The 26882-nt window shown below is 31.3% G+C and overlaps 3 protein-coding genes across 3 annotated transcripts; 1 reads left to right on the top strand and 2 right to left on the bottom strand.

The window, feature by feature from the left end:
- Positions 1-7368: 7368 nt before the first annotated feature.
- Positions 7369-8828, top strand: LOC109807526 (homeobox-leucine zipper protein HAT5). The gene is made up of 2 exons (XM_020370066.3): positions 7369-8145; positions 8225-8828. The coding sequence occupies exons 1-2, from the start codon at positions 7645-7647 to the stop codon at positions 8615-8617; spliced, it is 894 nt and encodes a 297-aa protein (XP_020225655.1). The 5' UTR covers positions 7369-7644; the 3' UTR covers positions 8618-8828.
- A 10041-nt stretch (positions 8829-18869) lies between these two features.
- LOC109807525 (Integral membrane HPP family protein) lies at positions 18870-21035 on the bottom strand. Its single transcript, XM_020370065.3, has 5 exons — positions 20579-21035; positions 20275-20408; positions 19617-19764; positions 19419-19525; positions 18870-19316 (listed from the first exon to the last, which is right to left on the bottom strand). The coding sequence occupies exons 1-5, from the start codon at positions 20877-20879 to the stop codon at positions 19275-19277; spliced, it is 732 nt and encodes a 243-aa protein (XP_020225654.1). The 5' UTR covers positions 20880-21035; the 3' UTR covers positions 18870-19274.
- Positions 21036-22284: 1249 nt separating this feature from the next.
- Positions 22285-26882, bottom strand: LOC109807523 (Leucine-rich repeat protein kinase family protein). Its single transcript, XM_020370064.3, has 13 exons — positions 26657-26882; positions 26381-26516; positions 26214-26285; positions 26048-26119; positions 25866-25937; positions 25677-25748; positions 25524-25595; positions 24813-24919; positions 24518-24694; positions 24077-24409; positions 23230-23484; positions 22852-22985; positions 22285-22770 (listed from the first exon to the last, which is right to left on the bottom strand). Exons 1-13 carry the CDS (start codon positions 26739-26741, stop codon positions 22549-22551), a joined length of 1809 nt encoding a protein of 602 aa, XP_020225653.1. The 5' UTR covers positions 26742-26882; the 3' UTR covers positions 22285-22548.

Raw genomic sequence — 26882 nt, 5'->3', positions numbered from 1 at the left:
AACTGAAAAACTTGCTAGTAAAAGTGACATAACTTATAAGTTATGATTTTTATGATTTTTATTTAAATTAGTGGGTCATGCAATGTCTCTATATATTTTATTTAAATAAAATATAAAATAATAAGAGAATAAGTTTATTTTAATACATATATTATATTATTTATAATAAAAAGAGAGTAAGTTCAATTTAAATTTTTGTGTTTACATATTAAAAGTAGTTTTATTTAAAGAAGAGGTGTGATTATTGTCCCATCTCGATATTTTGTTGACTAGTATATTATCTAGGTATTTTGGCGACTAGTCGTCTAGGTATTTTGCCAACCATATATCATTTTCAAACAATAATTAAGTTCTTTTACACTTCAATTTTTGGGTCTGTGAGACAAGTGTACCATCTCAGTATTTTGTTGACTAGTGTACCATCTATGTATTTTGTCAACTAGTGAATCATCTAGGTTGTTGACCATATGTCATTTCCAAATGACAGTTAAGCCCTTTTTGGGGCACACATGCCAATTACAGATTATGTATCATCTTCCATTATTTGGTATTTTACTAAGAAGGAGCAATAATCATTCTAAGCTCTTAAAAAATGATACTTAAGATGTCAGATTAATAATTATATTTGTTCCGATCAAAGGATAACAGTCGGAGAACCGCTAGTGATATGAACTCTAAGAGAACTTAGTTGTCGTACTGACCTAGAACATTTGATGAGCGTAACCAGTCATTAGTAAAACTTTTTTTCTTTTATATATATGGGTGTCACATTAAGGATATGAATATTTTTTACCAATCCCAATCCCATTAAATAAGCCTTCATTTTATTTCTCATAATGAGCTTATAAATTAAATTTATAATTGTAATTAAATATGAGCGAGAATCATAAAAATTACTACCTTAATTAGTCTTAAAAAATTCGTGAGTGTTCTTAAATTCGACCTGCTCGGTCGGATAGGGAGTTGGAGGATACATGATCCTCTATGCTTAATTGTTAATAGTGCAATAAAATAGGAGCACAGTACAATGTATGTAGGCTCAATATAAAAATGTTTCTTAATACCAAAACAATTATCAAAGGATAGAACTTAAAGAGGACAAATAAGAATATTGATAAATAAAAAAATTGTGATTATTAAAGGGTAAATGTGTCTTAAAAATAGTATTCCCTTTACCTGTTGTTATAAATTTCGCTCCTATTAAATTTTTAAAATAATATTTTGCTATCTTCTAATTAATGTTTTATTTTTAATAATTATATGCTACTGATTGGTTATTTTAAATTTTATGGTTTACTTTATTTAACCGAATAATACAATGGTAATTAATTTAAATATAAAATTACCAAAATTATAATTATTATATGCATATTTAAATATTTCTTTTTATATTATTTTTTACATAAGTTAGTCAATTAATTAATTTTTATTAAATACACTTAATTTAATTAAAAAAAATTATTGACTTTTAATTTTAGCTCTTAATAACTTTTTTTATTAACTTTTGAACTATGTCAAATGGTATTGTAAACTTTTTTTTTAACAATAATGAAAAAAAAATTAAAACTTTGTGGATATTTTGTAAACTTTGCTGAAAAAATAACCGATTATTTTGTACTCTTCTATCCGTTGGTTTATTTGATTTTTATTGGGCCGTTCTCCCTTCAATAAAGGCCGAAATAGTAACGCAAGTAATCCAAATGGGGTGTCAAGGAATTTTGTTGGGCCAAGTGGATCGTCTTGACTTACTACTAAGCCTCCGTACATTCTGTTTTTTCAAAACCGAACAACTTCTACCAAAAAGAAAAAAATAAATAAGGCTCGGTGATATATAATTATATATATATTTACTTTGAAACTTCATACCCTTTCAAACTTCCAAAAAAAAATAAACTCATCATTAAATTTAGAGTTTCAAAAAATATGTTTTTAAAACATTAATTTCATTATTCTAAAGAGTATTTTTTAGAATAGTAAAATTAATATTTAAAAATATATATTTTTGAAATTTTGTTTTTCATATACTTTTAAAACATATTTTTTGAAACATCATATCACAATTTCAAAAATAATTTTTGAAACACTAATTTCAAAAAAACTCTTTTTCAAAACACAAAATGTAATGTGTTTTTCTAGAAATGTGAAAGAGAAAGAAGTGTTCAAAAAAAAAAATATGCATTTGACTCAATACCTTTAACATTATCAAAGAAGTTGCACACACCTATAATGTTATAGTGCACTAGTTTAATGACTTGAGTGGGTGTGAAAACTAGTAGAGTGAGTTATAAAGCATGTATAGTTCATTTTACTTCATGTATTTAATATCAATATTTTTTGATATTTTATCAATACGTATTGGTGAAATATCCAAAACTTTAAAATATTACAAAAATCTTATTTGATCTCGACACTCAAGGATTTTTTTTATCAATACTTATTAGTGTTATGTATCGAAGAAGTATCAAAGCCTAAAAATTATGAAAATATGATATAGCTAAATAATATATATAATCATATTTGAGTAAAAAAAAACATATTTAGAAACATTGTCTCTTTATGAACTAAAAATGAAAATTATCCTCTTTATGGATGATTTTAAGAAAGAAATGTGATTGATGGTATTATTTTTATTTGTAAATAATAAGAGGTAGTTTATGATAAAATGATTTATATTTTTTTTTGTTTTTAGTAATATACAAGAAGTTTGTTTTTATTTTGGATTAGCAAAATTATAATTATATATTTATTATGTTTATAAATTTTAATCAAAATTACAATTACACATTATATATATAAAAAATGTATCTGACACTTATCATATCCTATATATTTTTAAATAATTGTGTCGTATCTGATACAAATATCGTATTTGTGCATCATAAAAGAGGAATAAGAGGATAACAGTATGAAAACTGAAATGAGAATGGAAAGAGTAATGCGAATGCTGAAATAATTTAAACTATGAAGAGTGGGGAGAAGATAAGAAAATATATATGAAAACTGAAAGGGAGAGAAAAAGATATTTGTAGAAAAAAAGGAGAAAATATTAAATTAAATATTAAAGATATAAAATTAAAAAATTAAAGAATAAAAAAATTAAAGATATATTGATTTTTTGTTTATTAAAAAAAAAGAGAGGAAAGAGGTGTAATTATTTTTAAAAAAAATAAAATAAAAAGAAGAGGAGGAAGAAGAGAGGTGTTACTTAGGGCTGGGCAAAATTAACTTAACTAAACTAAAACTATTAATAACTGAATTATTTTAAACTAAAAAACTAAAACTATTTAAAATAAAACTGAACTAAACTATTTTTTAATTCAGTTTTAAAAAATTGAACTTATTTAAGTTATAGTTTAGTTAACTATAAATAACTACTAATTAAAAAATAAAAGAAGGCACCGCACGGGTTGGCTCTTTACGCTAAGAATCCCTAACTCACATTCACACGAGTCACACCAGCCACGAAAATCTGCTTACAGGCACCGCAAGGTAAATGTAAAAATCTTCCTTCACAAGCACGAGTTGGCTCTTTTTTATCGCTCTTAAATTATAGATGGTACGACTTTAATTCCTTGCAAATCTGCTTTTCCTGGCTCGCGAGGTGTCTGCTACATTGAGGATTAATTCAGATTTTTATGGACTTCATTTTTTCAAATTAATTCATGTATTAATTCATCTTGAGAGGTCCTACATATTTGAATATACAACTTATAGTTTTATGTGCTTGATAAGTGTTATTCTGTCCTTGATACAGTATTTACATCTGATGTGACAAGCTCTTTAGGACTGCAACTTGCACCAGATAATTGCACAGGAATTTCCAGATCACTTGATCAAATTCAGTGGAATTTTAGCTTCTGAATATGCTATCAAAATCATTGTATTGTAGAAGAGTTGTTTGAAAAAGTTGAACCACCAAGGTTTAATGTTCTGTGTGGAGTTTTATTGAAGTTTACCACTATTTGGAATGCTTTATATAGGGCCAAAGCCCCCCCTCTCTCCCCTTTGACAGCTTCTTGAGAGATCTTTCTGAAAAAAAAGAATCAGTTTACCAAAAATAGTTATTTCTGAACATGCTATCAAAATGTATTTGATCTTTATATATTTCACTAATTGTTGTAGTTCTCATAACATGCTGCAGGGAATGTTGTACATATGTAGTTTAAACTGGACCTTTTTTTTTATTATCTTCTCTAACAATTTTTCGCTTCTTAACTTGAAAATAAATCTGCATTGAATTATTCTCTAAACTATTTCCTTGTATTGCTTATTTCTTTGTACTATTTACATCTTTTAATAGTTCTATGCTTCCAATTCCAAGGTAATTTTAATGCAATAATTTTTGGTCATGGAGTATCTGAATGGAGGTGACCTGTATTCATTATTAAGGAATTTGGGTTGACTGCGTGTGGAGTATTTGCATTCACTGCGTGTGCTTCATCGTGACTTGAAGCAGTGAATGTGTTTGGATTTTTGTATACAAACTGTGGTTTAGGTCCTGTACAAAAAAATGTAAGTTTTAGTCCCTAAACAATTTGTCAAGTGGCAGAAGTTTTTGTAGCAGTTCATCAACAGTTATTTGTTAATACAGAGCCCCCAGATTCTCAGTAGCAGATTTTGGTATAGTTCATCAACAATTCATAAACTGGTGGCACAGTTTAGAAGCAGTTCATAAATAGTTCAGTTCAAAAATAGTGCAGTTCAGAAACAAATTAATGTGTATAGCAGTTCAGTTTAGTTCATATTATAGTTCAGTATAGTTCAGTACAGTTCAGTACAGTACAGTTTAATAGAATAAAAAACAGTTCAGTTCAATTTTTGTAATCTAATTTTCAGTTCAGTTCAGTTTAATTGAACTACTTTTTAGTTTAATATAATTTTTAACAGTTTAGTTTAGTTTAGTTAATTTTGCCCACCCCTAGTGTTACTATAACAAATAACAAACAACATATGGATCTTAGTTTAGACCCTAAGTTAACATTACTCCTTTTTAATTCTTCCAACAATAGCCCAATCCATCATCTTGTTCGGAGATTCACATCGTTAACCAAGAAACAAGAAAGAGTGAAAATCACATGTTAAAAAATGAAATAAGAATCAAGTCTTCGGTTATAGTTATACGGTTCTACGCAAAAATGAATATATATACATACACCCACCCGCCATAAATATTTTATTTTATTTTTTTAGTCTGGAATTGAGTTTAAGGTATCCCATCATCCCCAGTCGAAAGCCATAAGACTAATTTCTTGAGAAAATGAAGTATTAGTTAAGGATCAATTTCCCTACCTATAGGTACTACTTTATAACATGTTCAAAGATCAAACTCTTTTTATATATTTAGCCTGTGTTTACTATCACGTTTGAAAAATCACGTTTAACGTGAAGCTACAACGTGTAACTTCACGTTAAACGTAAACGTGATAGTAAACACGCACTTTAAAAGACCTAATTGTATCCCACATTCTAGGTACCAAAGCATCTATATGCGATTAATATTCTCGTAAGTCGTACCAAAATGAAAAACAAGTGTAAGTGTGAACAATTAAAATAATCTTTGCTCTTGGTTTATTCAAATTTATTTTGAAATTGACATACTATCGATCGATACAAATTGTAATCACCTGTCTTAACTAAATTATTCGAGATTTGAATCATGATTTTAAATATAAAATAAATTATATTAATAAAAAAATATAGACATATTTTATGTATTCTCAAATTTGGATAGAAATTAGTTATATTTATATTATAATACTTTATGTTAATATGATAATTATAAAAATAAATAACATGACAGTGAAACTGAAGTGACATGTGGATCCATAGGGTGTGACGGTGGCGAAATGAGGCGTGTACAAGTGGAGACGATGGCAGGAAGTAAAAGTCAGAGTAGAAGACGAAAAATATTATAACTAAGAGAGCCCACAAAATATGTCACCATGTTCCATACTTGTTTACTTCTCCATACCTTCATATTCATGTTCATTAAAACAAATCTTTCTTTTTCTACCAAAAATAAAATATTCAACAAAGAAAATATTTCTTTTACATTTTTTGTCCATTTCCTCACGCCTATGAAAGTGATTGATTATTATACACAAAAACCATGGCTTCATTGTTATTTCTACTGCCATTCAATTCAATATCCACTGTCTCTGGGATAAGAGGAACCATAGATCATACCTTGGCTATCACTTAAACTTATTTTGTTAACGTAAATTTAACTTATCTTCCATGTTAACTTTTTAATTTGATTCTTTCTTATATTATGATTAATCTTGAAATTAAACTTTAATATTCATGCACTTACAGGATAAATAACTTTATCAACGATTAAAAATCACCTTAACTATAAAATTATAAGTAACTATGACAAAATCTAACAACTTTACGATGTGTCACAATTAATGTATTTAAATATTTAGATTATCAGTATATTTAAATTAAGTTATTTAATGTTGATTAACATTTCTTTTTCATAAGAAAAATTATAATGCGTGAACAAAATTTGAACTTAACATTTTATACATATTATAATAAAACTAGCTATTAATATTAATATTGATTAATATAATTAGTAAAATGATATTTATATTATCAACTAAATCCATGAAATTCTTTAAAATATTATATTTAATTACATGTTACGTAGCAATTAATTTAAAAAATATATAATTTAAAACTATCTAATAATTTCTCATTTAGTGGGAATATTTAAGAAAAAATATAAGAAATTAGAAATATGTATAAAAATATTATAATTCAAATATCAATTTTTCTGTTACTTTCATGATGTCAAATAATTACAAATTACACTCTATTCATTCCTATTATTTTAATTCTCCCATACTCTTTCATTCTTTTTTTATTTCTCTTCTGTCCCTCGCAAAGGGAGAGAAACGTCCATTCCATCTCTATATTTTATGCGTACAATTTATTTGATCAGAAAATAAAACGAAATAAAAATCGATGCAAGATAGGAAAAAAAAAAAATAAAAAAAAAAAATAAAAAACTTAAGAAATCCCCATCTAAAGTCCAATCAATGCAATAATGCGAACCGAAGGCAAAGCAACAAAACAAGTGAAGAGTTTTTATTCATAATAAAGTAAAAAAAAAATGAAAAATGTGAAAAGGAAAAAAATAGAAAAGGTTTGGGGAAAAGGTCACGTGGTGTGGTGTCATCTACCGAGTGAGAGGAGAGAAAAATATGAGAAAGAAAGGTTGGTGGGAAAAACCAAGTAAACCATTTAACAGTGATAAGTGTAGTATTTATTTGAAAGGAGTAAAGGGCAGTATAGTAAGTAAACAGTCCCTTCTCATCTATGGCTCCTATTATAAGCCCAACCCAGACGCTCCTTTTCTCCGAACTCCAAAGTCCAAACACAGAGGCAAACCCACCGTTACTCTCTCTCTCTGTTCATAGATTCTCTCCCTCTCTCTCTCCATAACCCTTCTCGAACCTCTCTCTCTGGTGTCTCTAGAAGTGGTGGTTATTCTGAGTGATGGGTATGCCCTGCCGCTGTTCCCACACCTCCCACATCACCGAAATCATCATCACCAGCTTCTTCCGCCACAAGCCTTAGATCTTTTCATGGCCATTTAAATTCCATCTTTGGTCGGAGTAACCAACTAGCAATAGCATGCCGAGTGGAAGCACCTTTCCAAACATGACAACTTTCCTTCACAACCACAACCACAACCACAACCAAAACACTTGTCAACCTCTCCACTCTCTCTTCCTCTCTTCCTCTGCCACCCCTTTCCTGGGTTCGAGATCCATGGTGAGTTTCGAAGGAGAAGGAGGGAGCAAGGGGTCGTTGTTCCAGGGCTATGACCTGGAGGAGAATGGGGACGAGTACTTCCACCACCCCGAGAAGAAGCGCCGTCTCTCGGCCAACCAGGTTCAGTTTCTGGAGAAGAGCTTCGAGGAGGAGAACAAGCTGGAGCCCGACAGGAAAACCAAGCTCGCCAAAGACCTCGGCTTGCAGCCACGACAGGTTGCTATTTGGTTCCAGAACCGTCGCGCTCGCTGGAAGACCAAACAGCTCGAGAAGGACTACGACACTCTGCATGCAACCTTTCAGACTCTCAAAGCCAACTATGACCTCCTCCTCAAGGAGAAAGACAACTTAAAAGCTCAGGTAATTATTCATTTCATCCACTTATTTCATAATTAAACTTTCTCTACTCATATCCATATTAATATATATAATTGTTTAGGTGGCGAGTCTGACTGAGACGGTGCTTGCAAGAGGGATGCAAGAGCAAGAGTTGAAGCTGCAGGGTGAAAGTGAAACAAAGGGATCTGATATGAGTTCAAAGTGTGAAGGGTCCAAAGTGTCTTCTCATGTGGGGGGCTGTAAACAGGAAGATATTAGTTCTGGTAGGAGTGACATTTTGGATTCACACCCAGCTGATTCTTCTTATGCGTTTGACCCTGATCAATCCGACGTCTCACTCTCACAAGATGAACAAGATAACCTCACCCACAATCTCTACCCTTCCTACCTCTTTCCCAAGCTTGAAGAGGTCCATTACTCCGACCCTGCTCAAACTTCTTGTAATTTTGGATTTCCGGAGGAAGATCACGCCCTTTGGACCTGGGCCTACTAAGATTTCTCATTTCTTCCATCTTCATCTCTCTTTTTTTTTTAGTATTTGCTCTTTTTCTCAACACTTGTCACTGCTTCGTGCCTAATAACCAACAACTCAGAGCAATGACTACAGCTTTATTAGGATAGAAATTATGGTTTTTTCCGCATTTTGTTACTTGTAATCAAACTCTTGCTTCCAATGTAATTAAATAATGTCTTCTGCTTCAGAATGTAACTCTGCATTTAATTTCATGAATAGATCCAGAAAAAGGAAGCCCAATAATCACTTGCTACACTGCCAGAGATTAATATGACTATGAGTCTATGACTACGATTCTTCTTCATTTGGGTTATGGACTTCTGGGTCCCTGTTGTTTCGATTGGCAAGCAACACTGCATGACGAAGTTGACTTGCACATTGGTTGCAATACTTTCTTAATTGTAAGCTTCGTCATAAAAGGAGTGTCACTTTCCCAAGCTATGAATTGGAAAAAAAAAAAAAAAAAAAAAAAAAAATTGGCCTTCGTGGCTATCCCTTGGATGATGATGACGGACTTTTCTTCTCGTTTATGATCTCTATTTCTGAATTTTTTTTTCCCAAGAGTGATGATATCAAGAAGATTCCTGAGAACCTTAGCATTTAAGAACATTTCTTTGAGCCAATGGGACATATTTTTCTTTCCATTTTTCAATAATAGTAATAATAAAAAAGTTACACCTGTTGAAACACAAATAAATTATTGCAACAACTTAAGCTTTTAATGGGGTACAATTAATGTTGGAGAATTGATATATCCTTCCAACCAAATAAATCGAATAATCCTCCTACTAAAGAAAAAAGTTTTAAAATAGTTAAAATCAACTACATTAATATGTATAAATTTTTAAATGAGTCGACTATTTTTTCGGCTCATTCTTTTTAGGTATTAGGATTTCTCTTAATATTATTGTTTTCGAAATTTATATTACAGGTTTTGTTTTTTCATGACTCAGAATATATGAAGAGGATTGAATAATTTATTCTTCAAGAGATGTGATCGAGCTGATCATCACTCAGCTCTTTTCATGATTAGTCTAATCTTTCTTTAATCATAAATATTCTAATATTCCATTAGAGAAGTGAAATGCTAAAATTTAATCGCAAGAAGCAAAGTTATTTTTTAATCGTTTATTATAATAGATTGGCTTATACTACAAAAAAAAATAAAACTACTATAATATTAACTTTCTTATCTGCGTTGTAAAGTTATGGAAGTGAATTTTAAGGAATGTAAAAAAATATCTTTTCAAAGAAGTTATTTTTTATTTATAAGAATTAAATTTAATATTAAGTAATTCAATTGACTAAGCTAACTCATCTTAATTTGGAGGCTTATCTCTTATGTATAGAAATTACTTTTATTAAGAAAATTAACTATTATATCGTAGATATTTTTCTTAAATACAATTATATTTGATGAAAAATATGTATAGACCCAAATTAAAAATAAATAAATAAACTTGAAGAGGTGTCGCTGAATCTCTTGAGTATAAAACAAGAAAAAAAATTGAAATAAAATCAAGAATTTATAATCTCGATGAAAATAATAAATGACACAACTCACATAATCATGTAAAAACTAACGAATATTTTAAGGAATAATAGGATCTTCATTATATCCACCGAAGTTATAGGCAGGGGAGCGACAAAAGGGGAAAATTAGCGTAAGAAAGAATTGATATTTAAAATTAAAATAAGATATAAATGCATGACGGATAATGAAAAAAAAATCTTAATCTTTTGTGTTTTTAACTGTTTCACATTAATTATGATGTTTTTCTTCCTTTTATTGTTAGTAATATTTGTTGAATTTTTACTATTATATTCGTTAAGCATTAAAAAGATATTAAATATATATTTAAAGCAATTACTGTGAAAATCAATAAACTCATTATATATAACAGTCTATAATTAGATAATCATATAAAAATCCTTTATATTATGATTGCATGAACTATAACCACGTAATCACAAAAATTTATTATTGATTGCGTGACTGTAGTTTTTTTTTTTGGTAAAGATGACTGTAGTTTGTTTACATGGTTAAAAATATTCATATTTGAAGAAGAAAAAAAAGAAAAAAAAAAAAAAAAAGGTATATGAAATCCGTGTCAAAATTAGGGGTCTAGTGATGATGGTAATGAATATGATTATTTAGAACACTAACCCAGGTGAGACAATTCACAATAGCACGTTACGAGTACTATAATTGATATTCGTGGCTGAGAATGCTTGCATTAAGGGTCAACAACATGTTGTTGTTCACCGCTGGTGGTGTTAATTAGTTTAATCCCTGTTTGGATGGAAATTGCGTGAGGAAAGGTCCATGCTTTACGGCGTTCCCAGAAAGGTCCATTCACAAGATGCCACACGCCATCCTCCCAACGCAAACTTACGATTCCTACCAACCAGGTCAACCCCACCACACAGGGCCTTAACCCGATCGCCATCACGTGTACGCCCACGATCTGGCCACGTGCCACCTTTTTTTTTCTGGAGTCAAACAAAAAAAGGCAAAATCAAGAGATTCAAGAGCAACCACAGCCAATGTCCCAAGCAAACTCCGCAGTGGAATCTACACGTCATGGTGGACCCCACCCGACGTTGACCTCTCTTCAGACGTGTCTTTTATTCTGTGATCGTATTAAACTCGTAAAATAAAATATCTCTCCTCATCTTATAATTATTTACAAATAATAATAATAATAATAATCACTCCCACCCAAAAGATAAGCATGATTAATACGCTAAATAGGAGCACAGTACAATGTATGTAGGCTTCAATATAAAAATGTTTCTTAATGCAAACATAAAACTATGCCAATTTAATACATTTTTTATGATTTAGTTTTGGGTACAGTCGTACATAATAGATCTCGTAGTCAAAAATTATAAATTTCATGGATAGATATTTTTAAATAGCTTGTATTTATAGAAACAGATAGATTCATCTTGGTTGAAAATTTATAGAGGAAAAAATGGAATCATAACGTTCACCGAAAAAAGGAAAGGAATCAAAACACATGACAAGACGGAAGGCCAGGAGTGACACCTCTGGCATTGATATGTGGTGCATTATTTATTTTATGATATGAAGAAAAAGAAGAGTAATATGATTGATAATAGGTGTGGATATGATTCAGGGATGCAACACGATCAGTCACAAATCAATGTTTGAATCCAATCATTCAAAAAATTTAAACTAGTTACGAAACAGAGGAAGATAGTGACATTGCACATAGGGAAAGCAAGCATTCATGATTCATATATTTTCATACAAAGGAAGATTGAAGAGTAACAGTAAAGAGATAGCGGTACAATGCAAATACGAATCAGAATGAGAGACAACAAATCCGTATTGAATTGGCAGGTTATTTATAAAGCTTTTTTTTTTTTATAAATAAATTGCTTTCTAATAAATAAATAAATAACAATTTTAATTTGTTAGTAATTTAATTATATATATTATAATGTAACTTGTGAATGATAATAAAAATTAAATGTTCAAAATTATTCCCACGTTTAACCTTAAACTTAAACGTGTCATTACACGTTTAAGTTGCTTTCGTTGGACCCACTAACAATGTTTGCCGGTGCTTCATGACAGTGTGCTCTTACTCATATATATATATATATATATATATATATATATATATATATATATATATATATATATATATATATATAATAATAATAATAACAAAAAGTTTTTTTTTACTTAATTGTGTATAAATATTATTAATTTATTTTTGTTATATATTATTAAATGTTATATATAATTTATGTTACTGAAAATTTTTTATAATATTTTTAGATGATTAGAAAATATTTTTAAATATTTTTAATGTAATATTTTTGTAACATTTTAATAATGTTATTAAATTTTAGTTAATTTTACAAAATAATCATTAATTTTAATATAGATGTTACTATCATTTATGTTTTATGTTTTTTAATCTCATACAAGTTTTTTAAGGTTGAAAACATCTTTAGTTAATCACTATCAAATTTATATCAAATATCAATGTTTATTTATCTTAAATATTGTAACGACTCGTCTGGCCGTCACATAGCAACCACACAGTACCACATAGAATAGAGCATACATATATAAATATAAAGTATATACACACATGTCTAGTCTGGGGCTCAAAAATCCAAATATATAAAATACATCCAGCAATGCTACACTAAGTAGTCACAACAGCAAAATATCAGTATCCACTCCATTTGCTAGTTGCAAACCTGCCTCTAGACACCAACCTATCTTTGCTCTGCTCCCATACACAGTATGATCATTGCAGTCTAAACCACATGGAAACAACAAGGGTAAGCTAGTGAAAAGAATCAGCATATGTATATATAAATACAAAACTATCAACAACTACAACTATCAGTATTTCATTAAATTTAGCATGAATCAGCATACAACACATCATAGCATACATCGCACATCATTCAGCCAAAACAACGTTAAACAAACAATGCGTCGTCACGCATATCAGCTCGGAGATCTCCTACAACAACTCAGCCTTACGGCCTACAACAGCTCAGCCTTACGGCCTACAACAGCTTAACCTTACAACCTACAACAGTTTATATCAGCATGCAGCACAACACAACATAACAACATTAACAGCAATACAACATACAACACAGCTCAACTTTATATCGCACAGCTTAAACATCATAATTCAGCATAAACATCTCACAGCACAGCAATATCATTAATCAGCTTAACAACATTCAGCAACTTAACTCAGCAGACATCAACATATATCAACATCTATCAGCATATTAAAGAAACACACATCCGCGCCCGGCGTGGCCCAACCAGAGAGTTCCAAGGCTCAAACGCGTCCGGCACAATTCCAATTGCGCCCGGCGTGCTAGGAGGTAGAGACTCCAAAGAGCCTCACACGCCCGGTGTGCCAAACCTGCGCTCGGCGCAAGAAAGGCAAAGACCTCCCCAAGGTCTCATGCCTGACGAATACCAATTGCGCCCAGCGCCACACCTGGCAGAGACTCCCAAGGAGTCTTCACGCCTGGCAAGACATAGTCACGCCCGGTGCCATACAAGAACCCAAAAAGCTAAGTTACTTCCTGATATCGCGCCCAGCGCAGTCCAACCAAGCCCGGCGTGGGCCATCTAGAGGCTAACATTCTCAAGCTCGCCCGGCGCACACAACCTTGCGCCTGGCGAGCTTGCCCAATAGAGCCCTCTGATGGTCACGCGCCCGGCGCCAAGAACTACGCCCGGTGTGCTACCAAGCTGCAACCCTCCAAGTTCAAAAATTTTCCCAAATCCTGCAAAAAATCCAACAGCCCAAGCACATGCACACCATTCAAAACTCCACATTTTCATCAAACAACAAGAAAACCAACTCATTTTCAGCATGCAACCACAAACACACCAAAATCCCCAAATATTCACCAAAACCCCGAAACCCCGAAAAACACATTTTCATCAAAACAGCTCATAATCTTTGAAAATCAAACAATCCGTGAGTTTCCAACTCACTCAACAAACAACCAGCACAAAATCCTAGCTTCCCTTACCTCGGTGAAGAAATTCCGAGCTTCCGGGAAGGAGAAAAGAGAAGATGAAGCTTGAATGGAGAAGGGAAAGTCCGCGTTCTCAGCTAGCAATCCAAACACCTACTCAGCACCTTCAGAGAGCAAGGAATAGAGGAAAATGAAAATGGAGGCAAGAGAGTGAACAAAACAAAGTGAGAGTGAATGGGGATGAAGTGAGAAAGGAAAGGAGGAGAGGGAGTGGGCTGCGGGGTTTCACAAATATCACTTTATGTTTATATATATTCTTTATATATCATTCACTTATTTGATATGAGACTTTAATTTTAATGAGCAATTGGAAGTTAAAGAAGTATATTTTTTATGTAACATTTTTTTACTCGATGTGAAACTTTAATTTTGAAAACTATTAGAAAAGATAATATTGATATAAAAATGTTACTTTATCCATGGTAAATTTTTTTAGAACAAAACGTTGTAAAATAATCTATTTACTCAATTTATAATAATATTTTAATAAATGTAAGTAAACATTACTAAAGAACTAAAATGTTGTGGCAAGGTCACACCCATAATAGCCTCAGTCATTCAATTTTTCATTGTAAACACATTGAAAGAAATGTATATAAATGCACTACACAAAGAGGAAGTGTTATTCTCTATCATCATTTTTTCTTAAAATAAATTGGTTAAAGATTAATTAATGTTAAGATTTAATTAGTTAGAGTCAAAATCTATTAAGAAGATACCAAAGTTTAACTTAAATCTATTAAAAACTATTAATTATCATTTATTTATGTATCAAGTCTTATAATGTTAGATATAAAAGTTGTATTAAAAAAAATTAATCTTAGATCGATTAAAATTAAGTCGAGATATAAATTATTAAAATAAGAGGCAATTTTTACCTTATAAGTTGGATAAAATATATAAGTCGAGACAACTTTCATCTTATAAATTAATTTTATAAAATTAAGTTAAATCTAAAACTTCACATTATAAGATTAGTAACTACATATTGCACGTGAATAGAGACTATAATGATCATCTTTAACAAAAATAATTTCAAACTTAGTTAATAGTTAAAAAAATAATCTTAAGCTTAAAGACATTAGAAAAAGCTCTTAATTTATTAAATATTTAAATATTCTTTTAATTCTTACAAAATAAATGAGTTTTAATTTTACTCTTGATAATTTTGTTTTTGTCATTATCCTTTAAAAACAAATTATTATTGTAGATTTTTATTATTATATAATGATTGTTAAGACTAACTTATTTAAAAAATATATAAATGTATAATAATATTCATCATATCATATAAGTTGGATAAAATATATAAGTAAAAAACAATTTTTATTTTATAAATCAATTTTAAAAGGTTGAATTAAACATAAAATTATATATTGTAAGATTAGTAACTATATGTTAAACATAGTACATAATTCCAAACTTTGTTAAAAGTTTAAAAATTAATTTTAATGCTTAAATATATTAGACAAATGCTCTTAATTTATTAAATGATAAATATATTTTTAAATCTTATAAAATAAGTAAATTTTAATTTTAATCTTTATAAATTTTTTATATTTTAAAATATAAAATTATCATTTTTATCCTTACTATTATGTAACGTTTGTTAACTTCTTACATGTTCACACACACACACACACACACACACACATATATATATATATATATATATATATATATATATATATATATATATTTTATAACAATGTCATTTGTGCGAAAAATCTATCAACTTCATCAATACTAATTTTTGTCAAGAAATCTGATTGATTACTTATAGTAAGATTTCTTTTTTCAATCAGGTTTTTTTTATCTACAAAACTTAAACATGAGACCTTGCATAAGAAAATCAAATATAGCACTACTTTAACAAATAACTTGTTGGTGTTATCATGTGGGCCTCTTCTAAATTTCTAAAGTAAATATTACATATCTAACTCAAAATAATCATTAATTGAGAAAAAATAATGATTTTAAATTTTAAAAGGATAAAAAAAATATTAATTTTAATAGGACCAAAAACAAAACTCATTCATCGAGTAAAAAATATATTTAAGTTTTTATTAAATTGTGAGTGTTTGATAAAATTAATTATTTAACTAGTTGACGTGAAATAAAAGTTTAATTATTTTTATTAAAGATGATAAATGTTATTTAAAATAAAAATAGAATGTAATATTTAAAACAAATAGTATAATTAATATTAAAGCATAATTTTTTTATGAAGAAAGGAGATTTTTTATTACCTAGAAGAAAAGAAAATAATTATAAGTTATATAGTTGGTGCACTTAACATTTGTGGGTAGAAAACAATGTGATTAGAAAGAAAAATCTTACTAATATATATATATATATATAGTAGAATTCTCTTAAGAGGTTAAGGATATGTTTATTTTATTCTTAAGTTTTGTTGAAAAAAATATTTTAAAATATTAAATAAAAAAATAACATTTTTTTTTATTTTTTCGTTCAACGTAATTTTGTGAGTTTTATAGGAAAATCAAACACACACTAATAATTGATATAATTGGTAATTACTTCCTACTTAAAAAAAACATTAGAAGCTGAAAAGGGTGATTTCATTTATCAAAAATTTATATTTTAATATAAAAAAATAACTTACTTAAATGAATTATAAGCTAATTAATGCATAGTCGTGTTGACAGAGGCCTTCACCATGAACTGTTCCAATTTCAGGAAACCTCTCATGACTCAAAGGATACCTGCAAAAGATTTATATTTACTTCATCAAAAAAAAAAAAAGTAGAGATTTAAATCTTTAACTTGTCATACACAAGATTGTTTTATTGCATTCAATCAACTCCATTAAGTTGAGATGTCCAATGTAATATATATATATATATTGACTAATTATTATAAGACTACAATTTTTTATATAAAAAAAATTAGAGTCTTCATATATAATTTGAAAAAGGAAAAAGTATGTATTAGGTTCCATTTCCATGATACACGTTTACTTAATTATATATTCATGTTAAAATCTTGGATCTAAGCACAAGCAAGTAATTTAATCTTAAAGATTGATCCACGTTACATGTATTTGACACTCGATTTTTATTTTTTTATCCATAAGAGTTAGACTCAGTACTAAAAAATTTGCAATAACTTGTGTTAAATCAACACTCAACTAATTAAACACAAGGTAAAAAGGAAAGAGTTGCATATTTATATATAAAAAAATTTCAAAGACAAATATTTTAATATTTCACACAAACTCTATCCATTAACGTCAACATTCATGTTGATCCATTATCCGCGGGCTCCCCCTGTCGTTCGTGCATCATCCTAATACATCGCATTATCAGCTTTGTGCTTTAGCCTTTAGACACACTAAATAATGCGTATAGATATACAAACAAGTGTTTCACGAAGTCGTTGTAGAGACAAATTTCACTTGAGAAATGAGACCCTAATCGTTGAATTTTTTGACCTATAACGAGGGCTGCGCCTGCGATATTACTATTACTATTTGAGACATTAAATAAATACTAATGGAGCATTGTGCAATTACAAACACAGAAGTGAATGAGTGATGTTTAAGATCCAACTTTAAGAACGTAACATCACAAACACTTGGCACATTACAGAATCCGATATCGTTCACGAACCTTAACACCAACCACCCATTTTTGCGCAAGAGAACAGAATCAAACAACACCCGTTTTCCCTCAGCAACGTTGTTTAGTCAATATGTGCCAATTGCAGGTGTCCCAAATAAATAAAGCCAGTTTTATGTGTCGTGTGTTTCAACTTTTAGGAGACCATGCCACGGGGGCTCAAGTTGCCTTAGTGGGTTCTTGTTTGTGGGACCCTCTAGCTTTATCATTCAACTCTTCTTCTGCTTTGCTTCTGTTCAATTTGCACGGGTATCGGATAACGATTTCCACCACTCTCGGTTGCCATTTGGCATTACCCAATTCAAGATACAACAATACTTTATATTCACATTAATCAAAATTCTATTTTTAGTGTAAATAATTTATACACAACTAGAGTAGATCAATTAATACAAAGTTGTTTTTGCTTGATTATTGGTCTCAAGTTTCAGTTCTAGTCCTAAATATACAACGGTATTAAATACTCTAAGAAAGAATTTTAGTGATTACTTATAATGAAAGTCTGAAAGACGCTTATGATCTATGTATAATTAAAAAAAAAAAAAAAAAAACTAGAGTTGTACGACACTATCCAATTATAAAATGTTATGTATGCACACATGGACGATGTTATTTTCTTCTTATATAAATTTATTAGAGATAATATCCCTGGAAAAAAAACGCAAAAGAAACATAGGTAAGCCTTCATAATTCCGTAATGTCATTGATATTGAAGGCCTAAAGGGTACGTGTGAATAATCTCCTCTCTTTTTTTTACTTCTAATGATTGTTGGGTTTTGGAGTTTGGACTAGCTCACATGAGGGTTTCCATTAAGTCCATAATTAGGACGTCATTAATTACGCAGATGAGGATGCATTAGTATTACATGGCATTAACGTTATTGGAGCTACTCTTATGTTTGGCGTTCCCATGTTGGCCCAATCACTCGCTTTCCAAGAATGAAACAAGACATAAATACTCTGGCTTCCTTAGCAGAGATAAAAAATTCAGCAGGCATTAACGTTACTGATGCAACAGGTGATGCTTTTAGATAATGTGATATCTGTTATTTTCTTATTTGTCACTATTTTACTCCACTTTTGCTCCCGCCTTTGATGACTTAGATCGCTTACATAGTTACATGTATAAAAATGGCTTTGGACTGTCAACTGTGCCTAAATAGGAGGCACAAATTGATGTACAATGTTTACAAATCATTATTGTCAAATCATTGCAAGACCAATACTATATATGCTGCAACTATGAAAATCCATTTAATTTCCATTTTTGGCCTTGCTTCATGATGTAAAATCCAGGACAAATTTATTTTTGGTTGGGGGTGCTCTCTACTTACAATTATGATTCTGATCAAAGAATGCTCTTCTTGGCCCTTCAGCAAATTAAATTCGCAGAGATAGCAGAAGATATGTATCAATGTGCAGTGCCGTGGTCAAAATTTGAAGTTGTGCTTCAAGTATACAACCACCTCTTGCTGAAAAAATATTTGGGATCTTCCAATTAGAAAACATGAATTCATGAAATGAGAAACTCGTTTTTGGGGGCATGGATGCTACAGGTACACTAGATTACTTACCACCAAACTAAGCAGAATGCATGATGCTGCCCCCGGAAACAAAGCATACCAGAAATTCAAGTGGTGGAACTTAGCACCATCAATGAAAAGCAATGGCAAGCTAGCGGCTGTACATATCATTGGAATATAACATTAACTAGCCAACATAGTAGCTTAATGACTCCATTCAAAAGATAAGTAACATTGAAGAAAAAGTACCTGGGGGATGAAGGGAGCTGGTGCAAATCATGTAAGCAACTGAAGCCGCGATGCTTGCACTCCTGGCCAGCCATCCAGGTCCGAAAATTGTCAATGCCAAAACACCAATTGCTGCACAACCTACTTGTGCCATGAACATATTGTACTTCTGCATAATCACATGCGAGGGTGATTTAGTTCCCAGGAATTAAGATAATGAGAGAACATTAGAATACATAAACATATGCATAACAATAGCATGGTCATGAGAGAGCATTATTTTTGGCCTTTCAAAGTTTTCTACCAAAACAAGTTATGAATTAGTTTGTCATGCAATTTACTTGAACCATCTGTCACCAGACCGACTCTCTAGTGGTAAAGAAGAGTCTAATCAATTGTTTTGGAATTTGGATTTAAAGTCTTTTTGGATACAAGTTTTTGAGAGCTATCGAGGGATTCTTTGTTGAAAAAATAGAGTTTTTTTTTGTTATTATTTTTTTTTAGAAAAACTCAATTTTCTAATTTGTATCTAAACATACTCTTATAATTAGTCCAAAATTAAAGTTTGTAAGTGTTTATGGCAGTTGAAAAGTGAAGCATTTTACCTAATATTGAACAAAATTTAGACACTCAATTGATGATAATTACTAATTTGAATTGGTTATTTCATAGTTCATACCCGGGCAGAAGGGGCAGTGGGTGTGGCAAAGAGAACAGTAGAAACAGCTCCCATAGGAGCAAATGCAATTGAGAGTCCCTTTGGTGCTACTAACTGATCCACCTTTCCCAATATTGCCATTGCCGCAAATGCCCCTGTTGTTTTTTTTTTTTAATTAAAAGGAAAAACATTTAAATCTCATCAAATTTATATAAATACATACTTATACCTAATATAAGTGCAATAATTAGGAAGATCCTAAAGTGGGTGGTTCCATATAAATTATGAATTCTAATGAAACAAATAAAGAGAGGAGGAAACTAACCAGCTGAGGGCCAAAGAATGTCACTGAGGGAAGGAGTAGAAGGGGCTTTGAGAGGTTTCCAATCATCCCATATGGATGGTGAAGCAACGTTGCTTGATGCCACAATCCAATTTCCTCTTCTCCTTCCTTTAAGTACATATTTATGATTACTATTACTATGTGCCCAATAATCCAACACCAGCTCCTTGCGTTTGTTAAAACACAAGGAAGCAAATGAAGATGATGTTGGCAATGATAATGGGAGCATATAGGTGGTGCCCATGTTGCCACCACAAACAATTCCAGATGACATTTGACTCATTTCTGAACCCTTCAATCTTTGATTGAGCTCTTAAATTCTCAAAGTCCCTCTATCAAATGGGTCACGTTAGGACAGTTGGAAAGTAACGGCCGTTTGAGGGTCGAAACAGGAATAAGCCTTTGAAGAGGGCCAAGGGTCGCACATCAAGAACAACGGAACATGAAAGCCACGTTTTATTTTTCTGTCCTTAATAATACTTTAATTTCAATACTCTAACAACCTATAACTTTTGCATTAAATTTTTAAAACCCACCCTACAAAGTAGAAGACAACCAAACAAGACGAAATCTTATCTCATCCACCACCACTGGTACTCCAACTATCACTTTGTGGACCGATCCTCTCTTACTTGGGTTTTCTCAAATCATGACTATTATTAGCCCAAGTTTGAGATCTTTCATTTTTCTTCTTGGAAATAATTAGTTTTTTTTTTTGTTAATTTTTCATAACATAATGTTGGTATTTTTAATTCCAAAATAAAAGTTCAATACTAAATTAGAATAAATTAAATATAACAGAATAAATTAAAAGTGCAAACAATATAATTTTTTTTCACCATCATTCAATCTCAATAAGCGTTTATTACATTTTAAAAAACTGATACCATGAGATGCTAGTAAGTAGTAAGCTAAGTAAGTGGTGCCGACTTTCAAACAATTTGCATGAGATTTTAAAGACTAGCGCAACTTTCCGAGGCAAGGTTTATTAAAGAAAATTTTGTTCGTTTCAGCAAAACCTCGGTGGCGGTGACATGAATTTATATCCCTACCTATATTATATAATCATACAAAGAGAAAGTTATCATACAAATCAGCTCTGGTCCACTTTATGAGTTACTTAAATTTTAGTAAAATTATTTTTACAAATAATTTTGCTAAAATTTAATCAACCTATAAAATAAAACAGAATTAATATAGTAGTAATGTGGCACAAGAAATTACTTATAAGCAACTCTATTGCAAATGATATTAAAAAGATTAAAAAGATAACATTTTAATAGTAGACCCCACTCCCACTCACAACTGACACATTGGTTTGAGTATATTTTAATTTTTACTTCTTATATTTTAAAATATATAACTTTAGTTTTTATTTTTATTTTTAATCTGTCATTAATTTCTTTTTATAACACTATTTCTTTTGTGTTGATATGATAGATGTCTTTAACATGTTTCTGATGTGAATTTTTTTTCTTCTAAAATTACTCCAAATTAAATTCTAAGTAAATTAAATAAGTTAATGTTACTCACACAAACAATATAAATAAATAAAAAATAACAATAGGAACCAAAATACATCAAAAAAGATAAATATAAAAATTAAAAAGGTCTATTTTAAACTTAATGACTAAAAGAGAAAATAAGTGAAATCGGAAAAAGATATTTTAACCAAAATCAAAACCCAGTTGAAGAAAATCTAAGAGTTGTAACATTTCATAGCTAGAATGGAGGCCATTCCAAATACAAAAACCCACTGCAATATCCAAGTTGTCCCGTTACTTGTTGAAGGGGACAAGAAGTGGTTCGTAAGATAAATGAGAAATCTATTCACAAGGGGTTGGGGTTGTAGCACCTTTGCTACAAAACAATCTACAAAGTGAAAGGAACACACAGAAAAGGTGCAGTGGAACTAGCAATGACATCCAGGATAGCATCATTACTTTTGTCATTTAGTGGTCTGAATGAGACTCATAAAACTCGCTTGGGCAAGGAGACATGACCTCTTGTTCCAACAACTGTAACACCTGGTTCATTGATGGACGATCATCTGCATTTCCATCGGTGCATCTTGCTGCCAGCTCAAGAATCACTTCAAGAGTTCCTGCATCTGCATCATTGCATCTTTTGTCTACCACATCTTCCAATCTGTTTTCTCTCACTAATGTGTTCATCTGCAAATAATTGCACAAAGTTTACTACATTATGTTTGAAAAACTTTCATGTGTTACTAGTGAGTTAAGACTTGAGCTTACCCAACCAACAACATTTAAACCTCTTTTCACAAAGGAAGGATCCGTAGGCCTCTTTCCGGTTACAAGTTCCAGTAACAGAACTCCAAAGCTATATACATCTGACTTCTCAGTTGCTCTCCCACTTTGTAGATACTCTGGTTCACATAACCATCACTCATTCAGTTGTTTCCCTTTAGAAATCCTTTTGATATATTATTGAATTATTAACAATTTAACATGTACTTTTTGACATAGTTATTATTTAGCAAATGTTTCTGCCACTCTTTTAACACATTTATCATAGGGTCATCTGGAACTACCAAGAATGTGACTTCTTTGCACCCAAAGGACCAAAAGAAAGGGTTACGCTGCAAGTATCCAGAAGTGCTAAATACATACCTGGTGCCAAATAACCAAATGTACCAGCAACCACTGTGGTAACATGTGCCTCTTCATCAACCAAAAGCTTTCCAAGACCAAAATCAGAAATATGTGGCTCCATGTTTTCATCAAGGAGGATGTTGCTGGACTTTATGTTACGATGAATAATTTTTGGAATGCATTCATGGTGCAAGTATGCCAAACCCCGGGCAGAACCAAGAGCTATCTTTAGGCGATCAGTCCAATTCAGTCGTCGCCGTTGTTCAGTATTTTCTGAAGAAAGGATTGCTGAACAATTAGAAAATTGCACAACTAAAGGACGAGTTATTATAAATATACAATATACTTATACCTCCTAGTTCCTACCCTTCTAGAATTTTCCCATCAAATTTAAATTTGTATGAAGTTTTGGTTAAATCATAGGTCACATTTTCTTGCACGTTTTGGAACTCTAATTAATGATACAGAAACTTTAAATCACTTATGTTACCTAAAGTGCATGTTTAAAAACAAACATATTTTAAGAAATAATCACTTATTTTTAAAAAGCTCTCTTAGGAAGTTAGAAAAAATAAGCAATTATTTCTCCAGATTAAATTGAACCAAACACATTAAATGTAATTGTTGCTCTTAGTATTCTTGCTCATTGCTTCTAATCACTGATTAATTTAATTCTTGCCACTTGCCAAGCTCAGTTTCACTGTATCCAGCAGCAGGCTTGTGCACTGAAATGATAAAACTTACTGGCTTGAGAGTACACTAAAAGGACAGCCTATGATTCGCATCAAAATTGCATGTTGTAGAATGCTCTAATTTCCAAGAAAGCAGTTATTCATAGTTCAGTGCATATTAAAATGAATCATACCATGCAAGAGATCATCTAAGCTGCCTAAGGCCAAATGATCAAAGATAAGGAGCCTGGACGAAGGAAGCCTGCAGTAACCACGCAGATTTACTAAATTTATGTGCTGGATGCTTCCCAAGATCTCTAGTTCCCTTTCAAACACTTGATCAGAGCCCTCGAAACTTCGATCAATACGTTTAACAGCAAATGTACCACAATCATTCATCAACATTCGGTAAACAGTACCAAATCCTCCTGATCCTACTATATCCTCTTCATCAAGAGACTCCAGCTTCTCTATGATCTCAGATGATGTGTATGGCAGATCACCATGAAAGGTAATAAGTTTTGTGCCTGTTAAAGATTATGTTAGCATTTATAGAAACAGAAGAGATTTTCTTTTCTTTTTTCCTTCTAGTACTAAATAGGAACTTGTTAAGTTTGAAAAACCACTCTTCTTACTTGCTTCTGGATCAACTTGTTTCTTGACTTCTGTGTATCTCTTCGCGGCTCGTTCCTTCTTTGATAACATACGGGTCCAGAGAAATGAAAGAATCATGACAAGTGCAAGACCCGTAGTTGCCATTGCACCAATTAGCACCCACTTCATGTAATGTGAAGTAGACCTTTTGGCAGGGACTGCATATAATGAAATGTTAATGATTGCCATACAAATGTGAATCAAGATTCTTTAATATGTATATAAGCCCAGTAAATCAGATAGCATTTAGAAATCAAATCCAAGGATATGACTTACCAGCAGCTTCATCACTTTCAGCATGTGGCAGCACCACAGGGAAACCAAAGGATGTTCTACATGGCTTTTGGACTTGCCGCCCACAAAGATCTAAATTGCCAATAAACCTATCAACATGCAATGAATTTGTAAATACAAGTACAAATATAATAAAATCAACCTGCTGTGCATAACACATTCATAAACAAAATAACAGATTGATATGGGAAAAACAAGAAAAATCAAAGATTCATGTGGTGTTGAAGAAAAGTGAGTTCTCAATATCAATGTTCAATCAGAGCAACCAGTTGCTATCTGTAATAACAAGAACTAACTCTAAGAGTCAAAAAACTTCAAAAACACAATTCACAACATGTAATTTTGTTTTTCAATTTCCTAACATGCAAGAATTATATAAAAAGTGGCATGTTCAGTAATCAAACATGAGACAACAACTTAAATCTTTGCTCCACATTTTTTACCATTCAAATAATTTACAATTAATCACACACTATTATTTGACTCTAATGATTCAAAAATCACGACAAATATAGTTTTAGCTTGTGAAGATATTAGCTTAGTGTCCTACTATAATGCATAAGAAGTCTGAATCATAATTATAAGAGCAAATACCGTAGTTGTTAGAATTCTAATCCTGTTAGGTCCAGCGGTTATAATGTATCATCACTCCATCAGCTAAACTACAAGGGTTTATAAGGAAAGAGTACATACGCATTCTTGTCAAAGGTGCTTAATACTCCAATATCAGGAATTTCTCCGGAAAAGAAATTGGTAGACAAGTTCCTAAGACAAGGAGGATCAGCATAAACTGAAAGTCGATGTTATCAATACCATGCCACAGAAATTTAGGCTAAATTGACTTACAGAATTTGCAAATGTGAGAGACGGCCAATAGAGGAAGGTATAGCACCTTTTAATGAGTTGCTTGACAAATCCCTGTATATAAACTTTGTATTAAATTAAATTCCTAAATAGTAATTAAAATGCAGCTGAGAAACAATAAAGGAATAGAGAAGAAAATAAAAATAAAATAAAAAAGAGATTGGGAATTACAATATATTCAAGTATGAAAGATTTCCAATATTTGATGGTATGCCTCCTTGGAAATAATTACCCCTCAAGTACCTTTCAATACAGAATCAGATGAGACGTGTCAGTCATTAAGCATGACATAAAAGCAGTGAACATTTAGGGAACTGCTAAATATTTCATTAGGAGTGAACCATTTCACTTACAGCGCCCTTAGCTCAGAACAATTGGTGAGTTCATTAGGAATGGTTCCGTGCAAGCTGTTCTGATGAAGTGCCCTAATTCATTGCAAGCCATTAAATGGAATAAAAGTGACAAAAAGTCATAGATGTAAGTTAATCAATGCTAGGAGGAAACATGTTTTGTCCTTACAATCTCTGTAGTCTACTGAGTTTACCAATGCTGGGAGAAATAATCCCTCCAAGTTGCATGAATGGCAGATTTCTGAAGAGCATAAGACAAACACAAAGTGCAATACTCAGCTGAGAAAGTGGAAAAAAAGTAGGCAATAGAATGAAGAGAATGTGTTGTTTGCATACATTGAGCGAACTCTTTGTTCACCAGGATAACAAGAAATACCAGTCCATGCACAAGGAGACTCATCAAACTCTTGCCAGTTGCTCAGAACATTCTTAGTATCATTCAAAGTGCTTTTGATTTCCAACAACGTTAGACCTAACAGATGAATCAAAATAGCTTAAAGTTTACAACTTTAAACATAAGGAGCAAAGTTGGAGAGAGAGAATAAAATTCCCAAAATTCACAATGTTGAAGCAGAAAAATAAATAAATAAATAAAGGGTTCATAGTTCTAACCATCCTGGGGGAGTGCAAGAGAGGAAGGGATGAGTACTGTCATCAAAACCACCAAGGAAATCCATGGTACATTTCCCATTTTCATTTTCCACAAAGTTTTGAACTTTGAAGTTCAAACTTGAAAGGGTGGAAATGAAACTAGTTAGTAACCGAGAGAAAGTGAGTTTAAAGTGATGATTCAGTAGAAAAAGCGTTGGTAGGGTTGGGAGTGTGATGAGAATGTAGA

This window comes from Cajanus cajan, chromosome 5 (assembly GCF_000230855.2).
Source record: "Cajanus cajan strain Asha chromosome 5, NIPB_CcT2T_4, whole genome shotgun sequence".
Classification (NCBI taxonomy): domain Eukaryota; kingdom Viridiplantae; phylum Streptophyta; class Magnoliopsida; order Fabales; family Fabaceae; genus Cajanus; species Cajanus cajan.
The sequence above is the reverse complement of the archived record's forward strand: the minus strand, read 5'-3'. Positions and strand labels throughout refer to the sequence as shown.